Here is a 14835-nt window from a genome sequence, read left to right as displayed (position 1 = left end):
TTCACGCTCGTTGAGAGTGCTGACCTTCGGCGTTCCTAGTGCAATCCATTTTGTCCCGGGAGGCTTTTTGCTCGCACAATACGGTGAGGGCTAATAAGCTTTAAGGAGACAGTTCCGCACTGGACTCGGGTTTTTATATCATTCGCAATACACTTCCAGTCTCCGTTCTTTTTTTGTTATTCGATTCTCTGGTTTGTACACCCACCTATACATATATTTGTTTCTGCACAGATTGTTACTAACAATATATCATGTTCTTTTATATAATATATATTTTTTGAAGGAGATTAGTAGTAAATTGTGAAAACTATTGTTGACTTGTACAAATATATTTATTTATGATATTTTGGGCTTCCTTTCCATATTGAGTTATTTTTGGTGTCGTTTGCATGCCATGCGGCATTGCCCTTGACCCAGTGTGCATATGGATGTTAGATCACTTACCCCCCATCCTCACCGGAAATCTGTCTCATCTTCGATGACAAGGTAGCTCTTTTTCTCCGTTTCCTTCTGAAATGTATATATTAATTAACTCAATATCTATCAATAAATCCGCACATGTACACTATCATGATCTTGTCAAACCAATGATGAACTATCTATGTTTCAAGAATTTACCTGGTACACATTGTGTGTAATGTAACATAACTTGTTGTACCTATTGGATTTGGATTTATATGGATAATTACAATCACAATCACAATACTCCATATCAATATGTTTATAGATACCCTTATGGACATAACTATCCCTGCACATCCACACCTCAAAATCAACAAAGTCAGCCGTACAATCATCATAATCAGCCATATCATGTGCAGTACTATCAGTATACAGGGCATCCATCTAGCCACAGTTATCCGTATCCTTACCCTTACCCTTACTTAAAACATCCAGGACCTCGTGTAAACACCTCCAGCTCCGAGTATAGTACTTACCATTATTCATCACATTCTAGCCCGGTCTTATTTCAGTATCACCAGCAGCACCAGAATTCCTCTGCTTTACCTGAGCCAAGTATTAAACGTCAGAGTTCGTTTCAACATGGTCCCAATCGTATATACTATCGACAACATTCAAGGCCTTTACGACCTCCTGAAAGTTTGGCATTAGAAGATAATGTGTCAGTTCGCAGTGCTAATGTTCCTAGTTACACTTCCATTTACCCACCTAATGAAGATTGTTTAAGTTACATGCATTCTGCCCCTGCATCTCCACATGCGCCCTCTGAACCGTTAGATAATGATAACCCTCCTAGTGGCTCAGATGTTAATTATTCGGGGGAGATTGTGTCTCCCAAACCCCATCCTTACTTGAAGCATTCAATTTCATATGTTGATCCAGTAGCACGTGGTCATCAAAGTCGACAAGTTGTTCAATATACTACGTCTAAAGATTCATTGAAGTTGTTGCTTCTGCATGGTAATCTTGACATATGGATATATGAGGCAAGGAATCTTCCAAATATGGATCTGTTTTATAAAGCTATAGGAGAGGTGTTAAACAAGTTACCGGGGAAAGTTGGTAAACTTACGAGTGATCCATATGTGTCGATATCTGTCACAACTGCAGTGATTGGAAGAACTTATGTGATTCCTAATAATGAAAATCCTTCGTGGATGCAACACTTTTATGTTCCTGTGGCACATTATGCTGCTGAAGTGCACTTCTTTGTCAAGGATAATGATATTTTGGGGTCTCAGCTTATGGGGATAGTATCGATTCCTGTAGAAAAGATTCACTCTGGAGGTCAAATTCAGGGTCATTTTCCAGTCATTAATACGAGTGGTAAGCCGGCAAAGCCAGGAGCTCAATTAAGCTTGTCTATTCAGTATACCCCCATTGAAAAGTTGACAAAGTATCACAACGGAGTAGAAGCTGGTCCTGATTACCAAGGTGTCCCTTCCACATACTTTCCCCTCAGAAAAGGTGGAATAGTTACTTTGTACCAAGATGCTCATATTATTGATGATAACCTTCCAAAGTTTCAACTTGAGGACGGCATGCCATATGTCCATGGAAAATGTTGGCACGATATATTCCATGCAATTCGTGAGGCTAGACATTTGATTTATATTGCTGGGTGGTCAGTGTGGCACAAAGTTCAACTGGTTCGCGATTCTTCTGTTACTGAGGATTGCAGCACACTAGGTGAACTTCTCAAGGCCAAATCACAAGAAGGAGTTCGGGTACTACTACTTTTATGGGATGATCCCACTTCCAGGAACATTATGGGCTACAAAACAGTAAGCTCTCACCTATAATTCTTGTGATCAAAGCGATAAATAATGAAAGATGCATCCCTAAATAAAGTAAAACTTGATCATGAAATGCAGCCTTATAACTGATGCTGCAGGTTTACTGAAGTATCATTATATTCAGAGACAAACAATCAAGGGAAAGTTTTTTCTTTACCTATACCTCTGTTGTCAAAATATCGTTAATTCACATCAAAGAAAAGTTATTTTTTTTTTTAAATTCTGAGAGCCCAAGTTAGCAACTATGCTAACCATTTCCGGACCTGAAAGAGATTTCTGTGTTTGATCACTGTGATCTTCCTGATGATACAAATAGGTTGGACTATTACAACTGAAATTATACTTAAAATGTATCTGTAGGAATTGTCTAGAAATTGTAAAAATTAAATGAACAGGAAACAATGAGCCCCATTCCCTCGAAACACTTGAACCTGCAAGGTCCTGCAACTTTCCTGTGGTCTGCACAGCCAGGGACTTATGAATCTAGGATCACACTTATATATTAAAGGGTCATTATTTTAGCTCTTCAGTTCATACTGCTGATATCATACCTTCCTACGAGTATTCCTATTTAATTATTATTATTATTACATTGAAGGGAGTTATGCAGAAAATAATTAGCAGTTAAACCTTTTTAGTAAAAATAAATTGCATTTCATCCAGCAGCAAAAGATGAAGTCACTTGTACATTGAGTTACTTAAGGAAGCTAGTGTAGAAGTTCTGCATACATGTAGTATTATTTGTCCTTAGAAATGTTAAACATGAACCATTTCAGGATGGGCTGATGCAAACCCATGATGAGGAAACTCGGCGTTACTTCAAGCACTCCTCAGTTCAAGTCCTACTCTGCCCACGTGTTGCTGGGAAGCGACATAGTTGGGTTAAGAAGAAGGTATGTTGCACAGACCAATACATTTTGAAGGTTATGAGAACTTAAAAAAAGTTATGTAGATTTCCAAAAACACTATGTAATTTCCCAAGTCACGAGGATTGTACACTGAAATTAAGGTATCGTGATCAGGAAGTCGGAACCATTTATACACACCATCAGAAGACTGTATTAGTGGATACTGCTGCTGGAGATTATAAAAGGAAAATTATAGCTTTTCTTGGAGGACTCGATCTCTGCGATGGCAGATATGATACTCCACACCACCCTATCTTTAGCACATTGCAGACGGTGCATAAGGATGACTATCATAATCCTACCTTTGCGGTAAGGTCATTGCTCTTATTTGTCTTTTCCACTCTTTATCTTACCATGTTTACTGAACTGAATTAAGGCTTAGTATTGCCTTCACACAGTATGAGAAACTTTTCATTACAGTATTAATCAAATTTGTTGTAAAACTCACTAACAAGTATAGCAACATAGAGGCAAGTGTATAAAGAATTTAACAAGTTTAGGCCAAGACCACAGTTAACAAAACAAAACATGCAGGTAAACAAAATCAGTAACTGAAATAACGAAGAGAGAAAGAAAGATGTACCCGAAACCATAGTTTTCAACAGTGACTGAAATAAAGGTTTACAGATACAAAACGCCAAGAAAATGATCACAGCTGAGTCACCAGGCCTTGCTCGAAGTCCTGGCTGCTCTTGAAGAGATTATTGCCCCCTACCTGCTGCGTTTGGGATGTGCGCAATATCTCCACCAGGATAAAACAGCTCGGAGTTTATGTTAACAGCAGCAACAAAACCTCCACTTCGACCAGCACCTCAGTCGCCGGAAAATATCAGCACTTCAGGACTTGTGGGAGAGAAATGCAGAGAGGTTGAAGAGAAGAGATGAGAATGTAGTGTGTTATATTCATTCAGTTTAGCCTCTATTTATAGGAGAGGAAAAATGAAACTGTCCACACACTTAATGTCTGAATTAAACTGCTCCATTAATGAAAAAATCAAAACTGATCAGATTTTGAATTCATAAATGAAAAAATCAAAACTGAACAGCTTTTGAATTTAAATTATTTGTAACAGTTTTTCACATTAACACCCACATTATTATCAGAACTTAAGTTCTGATTCGACTCATCAGTACTTAAGTTCTGATTCGACTCATCAGTACTTAAGTTCTGATTCTGATATCAGAACTTGTTAAGTTCTGATTTTATTCATCAGTTTTGATTCTTATATCAGAACTTGTTACAGATCAGATTATTTGCAGGTTCAATATATTTAGACTACTTAGCCTATTTCAGAACCCAGCCCAATAATCCAATCACCGATAAATAAATTCGAATTAAAATAATTCTCAAATAAATAAAATCCTCGCCCAGGTCGCCTCGCGTACGCGAGACGCCGAGACATTCGCCCAAATCGCCCTTCGACCCGGTCCGGTCCGGTCCGGTGCGGTGCGGGGCGGGGCGCGCGTGAAGCACACAACAACACAATGGACCATCACACACCTTAGTAGTTGTATACTACTCATGTGGGTAATACCATATAAAGCACACAACCCCCTTTATTTATTTCAATGTGGGACAAACATTCTCAAATTTTCCAAGCTTTTCCAAGCTACTTTCAACTCTCATTTCATATGGATTTCATTAAGAAAATTCTTAAAACCATACATGAAAATTTAAGTTCAAATATCATTGAACAATTTCCAATCATTAGATTTTAGGATTAACATCAAGAACATAATTAAATTAAGCTCTAAAATCCTAATTTTCTAACAATCCCCCACAAATCCATACAGAAATGTGATCAATTTCCCATCATGACTTGTTTTTCAGAGTCGGTACCCTTCCGGGTTTAAACCCTCCTAATTCCTCTACTTCAATGGCTATCGGACTCAGATGGAATGTTTCACCTTGAATCTTAATCCGTTTAGTATAACCATATTCCATAGACGACGACAAGTCAAAGGTTATGGTGCCAATCTACGGCTTTGAGATATTAATGGTCATGTCTCGATCCTGTTCGTCGAATGCTTCAAGGATTAACCCTATCCTCTAATTGCGACCACACAATTAAATTCGCTTAGCTGGGCATCTCCAGAGATATACTGCCTCTATCTCGTCAAATGACTTGATCCCATTCAGAGTTTTAACACTCTTGCTTTTCTGGCAGTGTCAGTACCTTCTAGGTTTACAGGGGATAGATTCAGATACTATAGTATCATCTATGTAGCAAAGGTACTACCAACTCATCCTTACAGCTTGTTATTACCCATTGAATACACTTCAAGGAATCTCCTCTCATGTGTATTGGGTTCCCACTGTTGATGAATTATGATGGGTTGACAATCCCATCCCCAACCTTGACTTAAGGACCACTGCAGGTTCCAGTCCTTTAGTAAGAGGATCAGCTATATTATTCTGAGTTCCTATGAACTCTATAGCTATGATCCTATCAGTCACTAAACCCCTTATAGACTTGAGTCTAACTTGGATGTGTCTCTTAGTTTTAGCATTATGCTTTTTACTGCTAATCTTGTCGATAGTTGTTCGACTATCACAGTGAATAGCAATAGCAGGAAGCGGTCTGCTTACTACAGGTATTGCAGACATAAGTCCGTGTAACCATTCAGCCTCCGTCCCTGTGGTATCAAGTGCACACAACTCAGCCTCAAAAGTAGACCGAGTAACAATAGTCTGTCTGCTTGACTTCCAGGATATTGCTCCACCAACCAAGGTGAACACGTATCCAGTCACTCCATTGGAACCAGACTTCTTAGCTATCCAACTTGCATCACTGTACCCTTCAAGCACACCAGGAAATCTCCTGTAGTGTAAACTAAGGTACATTGTGCCTTTTAGATATCTAAGTACTCTATCAAGAGCATCCCAATGAGTTCTGTTTGGACAGCTTGTATATCTCGCCAATTTAGACACAGAATATGAAATATCTGGTCTAGTGCAGTTAGCAAGATACTACAAGCTCCCAATAATCTGAGAATACCTTAACTGAGACACAGGCACTCCTGAAGTATTCTTGACAAGGGAAACTTTCGAATCATAAGGTGTACTAGCGATTCTACACTGTGAATAACCATATTTCTCAAGTATAGATTTCTCTATATAATGAGATTGAGTCAAGGTTATTCCTTCAGTGGACTGAACCAGTTTGATTCCAAGAATCACACTTGCCTCACCCATATCCTTCATTTCAAAATGCCTTTTCAAGAATTCTTTAGTCTCGTTAATAATCTCAATATTGGTTCCAAACAGTAAAATGTCATCCACATATAGGCACAAAATAACACACTCATTACCTTTAACTTTAGTGTAGACACACTTATCACTTTCATTAATCTTATAACTGAAAGGCAATATAGTTTCATCAAACTTTTTATGCCAATCTCTGGGAGCTTGTTTCAATCCATAGATGGACTTGATCAACTTACATACTTTCCTTTCATTGCCTGATGCAACAAATCCATCAGGCTGATCCATATAAATCTATTCCTCAAGTTCACCATGAAGAAAAGCCGTCTTTACATCCATCTGATGGATGATAAGACCATGGACTGAAGCCAATGCTATAAGCATTCGGATTGTTACCATTCTTGCAACCGGAGAGTATGTATCAAAATAATCAATTCCTTCCTTTTGCTTAAAACCCTTAGCTACCAGTCTAGCTTTGTACTTATCTATTGAGCCGTCAGGGTTTAACTTCCTTTTAAAGACCCATTTGCACCCAATAGTAGAACACCCAGGAGGGAGATCAACCAACTCCCATGTTCCATTAGAAACAATAGAGTCAATTTCACTCTTGACAGCGCCCTTCCAGTGCCTTGACTCAGAAGAATCCATAGCTTGCCGGAAAGTTAAAGGTTCGTCCTCGATATTGTAAGTGATGAAATCACCTCCAAAATCCTTGACTACTTTTGCACGCTTACTTCTCCTTGGTTCCTCTAATTCCTTAGGAATAGAGCTACTACTAGGTTCCGCCCCCACATTTGTCATCTTTTCCACATGATCAGGAATAGAACTTGATGTGTGAGTAGGATCTTCCTCAGAAGTCATTTCAGGTATTCCAGTCTTCATAGGGTAGACATCCTCAAAGAATGTCGCATCTCGAAATTCAACTATCGTGTTTGCCACTATACCATCTATGTCAGATTTTAACACTAAAAATCTCATAGTTGTAGTGGTTTCAAGATAGCCCAGAAAGATACAGTCAACAGTCTTTGGACCTAGTTTCTTTCTCTTGTGTTCAGGAACAAGCACCTTAGCAAGGCACCCCCACACACGAAGATACTTAAGACTAGTCATCCTGCCTTTCCATAACTCCAAGGGTGTTTTATCCATGTGTTTCAGAGGGACTCTATTCAAAATATGGCAAGCCGTATTTAGAGCCTCTCCCCACATATATTTAGGCAACCCAGAGTTAATAAGCATACTATTAATCATATCTTTAAATGTTCTGTTCTTTCGCTCAGCAACCCCATTAGACTCAAGTGTGTATGGTGGAGTAACTTCATGAATTATACCATTGTTTGCACAAAATTCATTAAAAGCATTACTCGTATACTCACCACCTCTATCAGATCTCAACCTTTTAAGTATCTTACTAGTTTGTTTTTCTACTTCAGTTTTATATATAATGAATTTACTAAGTGCTTCATCCTTATGTCTAAGTAAATAAACATAACAATATCTACTACTATCATCTATAAAAGTAATGAAGTATCTAAACTGGTCCTTGGTCAACATACCACCAAATTCACAAATATCAGTGTGTACTAAATCTAACAAGTCTGAATCCCTAACAACGTTATGAAAAGGTTTCCTTATCTGTTTAGCAGACACACATACTTGACATTTAGAATTCTTTTCTATGGTATATTTTGGAATCAACTCTAAGTTCATCATGTTCTTAAGAGCACCAAAGTTTAAATGACCTAGTCTAGCATGCCATATATTTGAGGATTCGATACAGTTAACAGTAGGAATAACATTATTAATCAAATTTCCCAAAACGGGATCCGCATTAATAACAAATAAACCATTTGACAAGTAACCCTTGCCAAAGAATGTACCAGTGTGAATAAGAACTACTTTATTACACTTAAACGAAATTTCAAAACCACTACAAACTAAACAGCTTCCACTTATTATATTTCTACGCATGTTGGGAACATGATGCACTCTCGTCAGAGATAGAATACGTCCTGAAGGGAACTTCAGATCCACGTTTCCAACTCCATGTACTTGAGCAACACTAGCATTCCCCATCTTCACAGTCAGGCTATGACTCTGTTGATAAGATACAAATAAACTAATATCAGCACAAATATGTACATTAGCTCCAGTATCTATCAACCATTCATTTGACAGATAGGTAGAAAATATCACAGGGTTGTAGGATACATACCGGTCAACGTTGGTTTCAGAAGCCGTAGCCTCACCAACAACCATGTTCACTACAGGCCCACTTGCGGTTCCAAGCACAACATTTGCTTGTGCTACCTCGGTTTTCTTCGCTTTCTTCGTAGGGCAGTCCTTACTCCAGTGCCCAACCTGCCCACAAGACCAGCATGGTTTGTTTGCCTTGGGTTTCTTGGCCTTGTCCTTGTCACTCTTAGGTTTATTACTATTAGCTTTCTTAGCAAAAGCCTTCCTCTTTTGTCCTACAGTTGCTATGTTTACCTTCGAGGTACCGTGTTCAGTTGGCATCACATGTCCCTGTTTGGACTTGTGTTGTTCTTGCACCGAGATGTCCAGCATAAGGTTGGTCCAGGTGATCTCTCCTTTCTGTCTTTTCAGGGAGAGAGAGAACTCTTCCCAAGACTTCGGGAGCTTTTCAATCACACTCATCACCTTGAACTTCTCCGGGAGATTCATTCCAGACTCCTTCAAAGCATGCACTATCATCTCGAACTCATGCACCTGCTCAGTCATGGACTTATTGTCCACCAGCTTGAACTCGAGGAACCTTGCCACAGAATACTTTTCTAGACCTTGTGAGTCAGTATTATGTGTCTGGTCCAGCTTCTCCCATAAGAGTTTTGCAGAGTAGGCATCAGAAGAATAGACATCAAACAAAGTATTTGTTAGTGCCGCCAGAATGGCCGCCCTAGCCACTCCATCCTTCTCAGCCCACTTCGCAAAAGCCTTAACTGTGTCAGCCTTCTCTTGATCCACTACTGGTTTCTCATATTCCACAACCGGCCACAGACCCTTTATAGTCAACCACAGCTTCATCCTTTTCTGCCAGCGAGAAAAGCCAATGCCACCGTTGAATTTCTCCGTTAAACCGGTTAGTTCAACAGCCTGTGGGAAACTATAGGTGGTCCAATCAATGGCCCCAGCAGTTACACCCGAACTGCTACCACCGCCAACGATAACCTCACTTTCGTTAACCATTATGCTAAATTCTATATAACTAATAATCTCTTCAAGAATGTTGTAAAACTCACTAACAAGTATAGCAACATAGAGGCAAGTGTATAAAGAATTTAACAAGTTTAGGCCAAGACCACAGTTAACAAAACAAAACATGCAGGTAAACAAAATCAGTAACTGAAATAACGAAGAGAGAAAGAAAGATGTACCCGAAACCATAGCTTTCAACAGTGACTGAAATAAAGGTTTACAGATACAAAACGCCAAGAAAATGATCACAGCTGAGTCACCAGGCCTTGCTCGAAGTCCTGGCTGCTCTTGAAGAGATTATTGCCCCCTACCTGCTGCGTTTGGGATGTGCGCAATATCTCCACCAGGATAAAACAGCTCGGAGTTTATGTTAACAGCAGCAACAAAACCTCCACTTCGACCAGCACCTCAGTCGCCGGAAAATATCAGCACTTCAGGACTTGTGGGAGAGAAATGCAGAGAGGTTGAAGAGAAGAGATGAGAATGTAGTGTGTTATATTCATTCAGTTTAGCCTCTATTTATAGGAGAGGAAAAATGAAACGGTCCACACACTTAATGTCTGAATTAAACTGCTCCATTAATGAAAAAATCAAAACTGATCAGATTTTGAATTCATAAATGAAAAAATCAAAACTGAACAGCTTTTGAATTTAAATTATTTGTAACAGCTTTTCACATTAACACCACTTAAGTTCTGATTCTGATATCAGAACTTGTTAAGTTCTGATTTTATTCATCAGTTCTTAAGTTCTGATTCTTATATCAGAACTTGTTACAGATCAGATTATTTGCAGGTTCAATATATTTAGACTACTTAGTCTATTTCAGAACCCAGCCCAATAATCCAATCACCGATAAATAAATAAAATCCTCGCTCAGGTCGCCTCGCGTACGCGAGACGCCGAGACATTCGCCCAAATCGCCCTGACCCGACCCGGTCCGGTGCGGGGCGGGGCGCGCGTGAAGCACACAACAACACAATGGACCATCACACACCTTAGTAGTTGTATACTACTCATGTGGGTAATACCATATAAAGCACACAACCCCCTTTATTTATTTCAATGTGGGACAAACATTCTCAAATTTTCCAAGCTTTTCCAAGCTACTTTCAACTCTCATTTCATATGGATTTCATTAAGAAAATTCTTAAAATCATACAAGAAAATTTAAGTTCAAATATCATTGAACAATTTCCAATCATTAGATTTTAGGATTAACATCAAGAACATAATTAAATTAAGCTCTAAAATCCTAATTTTCTAACAAAATTAACGTAACAGCCTCCAGCACACAGTTGGGGTTTGATATGCCTATTCAGTGTAGTCATGGTTATTTATAGTTGCCAATTCATATCCGCTGTAGTATACAGGTTTCCGAATTTTCAGCTGTGTTAATATCTTTTACATGTAAATATTTTGCATTATTTCACTCTTTTTCTAGCAATCAACAATTTTCTCATTATTGTTTCTCTGCTGTTTGTTGAGTTTGAAGTTCTATCACTATGTTCAAAAGCCTGTTAGTCGTTGTTATCAGAACTAAACCATGTCTAGAGTTGTTTGATTCCATTGGAATCAAAATCTCTCTGCGCATCATATGTGCTTGTGAATTCTTTCCAACTCTTCTCAGTTTTCAAGCAACTGTAGTTGTTTAAACACATGTATATTATACTGCAGGTCTGATAGATGTTCTGGAATGAACATTTTTGTTAGCTGTAGAAAACAGGGCAGTCTTTATTTTTTTCTACTAGATCTGGAAAGAGATGCTAAACATTAAAAATTATATGTCTTTCACAGGCAAAGGTGGCTGGGAGTCCTAGAGAGCCATGGCATGACCTACACTGCAAAATTGATGGTCCAGCAGCATATGATGTTCTGACCAACTTCGAGGAGCGCTGGGAGAAGGCTGGAAAGCCCCATATCATGAAAAAGCTGAAGATATCATATGAAGATGCTTTACTTCGAATAGATAGAATCCCTGATTTACTTGGGATGTCTGATGCTCCATTTCTTGATGATAGCGATCCTAATGCTTGGCATGTCCAGGTAATCCATAACGAATTTACTGCAAGAGTTTAATTTAAGTAACTAATATTAGTTTGCAAAAATGTATCATATTAAATACTCTTTTGCAGATTTTTCGTTCAATTGATTCAAGTTCGGTTAAAGCATTCCCTAAAGACCCAAAGGAAGCCACGTACAAGGTGGGCTAGAAATAAGTTCTTTTTTAAATCTAAAAAGTTTCAGTTCCTTTTATTCTTCTGAAACTTTACAAATTGCTGTGACAGAACTTAGTCTGTGGGAAGAATGTTCTTATCGATATGAGCATACATTCAGCATATGTAAATGCCATCCGTTCTGCCCAACATTTCATCTATATTGAGAATCAGTACTTTATCGGGTCCTCGTTTAATTGGAGTTCTTACAGGGAGTTAGGTGAGCTGTTATTCGTAACTAGTACAAGTGCATGACTAGCGTGTGTGTTAATTTTCTAAGTTGATATGAAGTTGTACTGTATTTTAGGTAAACAAAAGCTTCTGTATGTGTTTAAGCTTCACATTTTCGTTTTGAATCATACTGTAAATGGTGTATTTATACCCTTAGGCCTACATTAGGAAGTATGACATGTAGCGCTTAATACATGAGCACTTGAAAAGTATTAGGGACATTTATAAGATTTGTTTAGAGGGTGTTGTCTGGAACAAGGTATATAGATTTACAAAATGATCTAATCTGGGAATGTAGGAAAAAGAGCGTTGCACGTCTTTGAGTAAATCAGGAGCATTAATATTGTACTAGCTAAGCATCAGACTGGGATATCTTAAATTTGAAATTTAAAACAGAGTTGATAGGAAGTCATTAAAGCTTGTGTAGCAGTATAATATGAAAGACAGTTGAGTTGATAGAAAGTCATTAAAGCTTGTGTATCAATCTAATAAACAATAGAAGCCAAATGATAAAAATCATAAAAATGGTAGCAGCAGACACTTGCCAATTCTTTGTTGTAAAATGTTTTTGTTTATTTCGGTTTTTGGTAGAGAAGGTTGTTCGATAGTTCTCTTGTTTCTTACTCCACCCTTTATACTTAAAAACACTGCACTAATCGAAAATGTGTATTCTGTATAACTTCAGGTGCTAACAATTTAATTCCAATGGAAATTGCCCTTAAGATTGCAAATAAAATCAGAGCACATGAAAGATTTGCAGTATACATTGTTATCCCAATGTGGCCAGAGGGTAATCCGACCAGTGCTCCCACTCAAGCAATATTGTTTTGGCAGGTACTTTAATCGCCAATCATATCTGTCTTAAAATTGGAGTGATTTTCAAGTTATAAAAAAGCATAATCTGTCGTGCTTAAAGTTCTCATCTTAAGCTTAATTTGAAGCGTTTGAGTCAGCTGAACTCATTTAATTGTGTTTCATGAGTTGTGCTGTAAAAATCAAGTATTATACATTTTTGGAATTTTGCAGATTTCACAACACTGCAATGCATCCTCGCCTTGTTTAATTTGTAATAATCATACTTCTGAGTAGCAAATATTGCCTCTACTCTACTCTACAACTTTGATATTTCCAGTGTGTTGAAGTAAATATGAATAATTCATTGTTCCTTTTTTTGATACTACAGCACAAAACAATGCAAATGATGTATGAGACTATATACAAGGCTTTAGTGGAAGTGGGACTTGAAGATGCATTTTCGCCACAAGATTATTTGAACTTCTATTGTTTAGGGAATCGGGAGGAATATGGTGAAGCTGGACCACCTGATGGGGCTCCTGGTGCTGGAACACCTCAGGTATCTACACTTGACCACTCAAACTTCGGGTTTGTTGAGCCTGTAATCAATTTTTGATCTTCCTCTCTGTTTATATGTTCAGGGACTATGTCGAAAGAACAGGAGATTCATGATATATGTTCATTCTAAAGGCATGATAGTAGATGACGAATACATCATATTGGGGTCTGCAAATATTAATCAACGTTCCTTAGAGGGCACCAGAGACACAGAGATAGCTATGGGAGCTTATCAACCTCACCATACATGGGCAACACGACTTTCGAGCCCAAGAGGACAGGTAATCACTAGAGCTGATATGTTCTTTCGTGTTAATGTATTGTGATCGACTAACTGCACTTTACTAACTGAAATCTAAAAAATTAATCCAGTTGACTAATATCAATTTAAAATTTTAGTTGATGGATCTGCGATTGAAGAAAATTATCAAACTATTAATGTTTCATTTGTAGATACATGGGTACAGAATGTCATTGTGGGTAGAGCATCTTGGAGTTCTGGAGGACTGCTTTACGCGACCAGAATCTCTAGAATGTGCAAGACGGGTGAAATTAATGGGGGAGTTGAACTGGAAGTTGTTTGCATCTGATGAAGTTATAGCTATGAGGGGACATCTCATGAAGTATCCTGTTGAAGTAGAAAGAAATGGAAAGGTAAAGCCTCTTCAGGGATGCGAAACTTTCTTAGATGTAGGAGGGCGTATAATTGGATCATTTATAGGCATTCAAGAGAATCTTACCATTTAATTACAATATACACAAATATGCACAAGACTGTTTAATACAGCAAGTTTTCCTTCTCAATTGGTGTTCATTGGGACTTCTCCCCTCCCCTATCCATGCTAATCGTTCTGTACTGCTGTATTTTCGGGACTCTCCCTAACCATGCTATATGTGAGAGCTTATTGCACCGCGCAACCGACAACAGTGTTTACATTGTCCGGACAATGATTCCAAGCTATCCAAGGGAGTGGCAGCCATTGCCCTTGGCAAGCTCCAGTCTTCAAAATTATATCGAATACAACCTGCTGAAAGCTGAACATAATAAACGAGCCTTCTTCAAGATCTCTTTTTGACATAATAACTGTAGAAAGTTTAATTTATAACATAATTGATGATCATGAACAAAACAAATTCATGTCTAAATTCAAAATCCTAAATCTAGTCCGATACTCGTGAAGATGACAGCAGTGTGCCATTCCGGTATGCTAGAGGGAAGGAAACAACATTCCGCTATTAAACATAGCGAATGCTCGCCCTCATCTCGGCCCTCATTAACTAATATAAATAAACAATTGTGCTTTTGTAAAAAAAATAAAAAGTTCTTTTGACGGCTTGCTGTTCACGTTTGGCGTATGCGCTTAATTAATTGATATTCATCTTAAGAAGAAATTGGTTCTTCAGGCTCCACTCTCCAGCACCTAATGAGGTGCTCTTAAAAGCAGAGAACG

The 14835-nt window shown here is 38.3% G+C and overlaps 1 protein-coding gene across 1 annotated transcript; it reads left to right on the top strand.

Moving 5' to 3' along the window:
* Positions 1-642: 642 nt before the first annotated feature.
* LOC141690047 (phospholipase D gamma 1-like) lies at positions 643-14301 on the top strand. Its single transcript, XM_074494629.1, has 10 exons — positions 643-2246; positions 3035-3151; positions 3281-3475; positions 11382-11630; positions 11720-11788; positions 11873-12020; positions 12717-12865; positions 13215-13385; positions 13468-13665; positions 13838-14301. The coding sequence occupies exons 1-10, from the start codon at positions 678-680 to the stop codon at positions 14129-14131; spliced, it is 3159 nt and encodes a 1052-aa protein (XP_074350730.1). The 5' UTR covers positions 643-677; the 3' UTR covers positions 14132-14301.
* The last annotated feature ends 534 nt before the right edge of the window (positions 14302-14835 follow it).

The sequence above is a fragment of the Apium graveolens genome, chromosome 10, assembly GCF_009905375.1.
Source record: "Apium graveolens cultivar Ventura chromosome 10, ASM990537v1, whole genome shotgun sequence".
NCBI classification, from domain to species: Eukaryota; Viridiplantae; Streptophyta; class Magnoliopsida; order Apiales; family Apiaceae; genus Apium; species Apium graveolens.
This window is presented reverse-complemented; position numbering and strand designations above follow the sequence as displayed.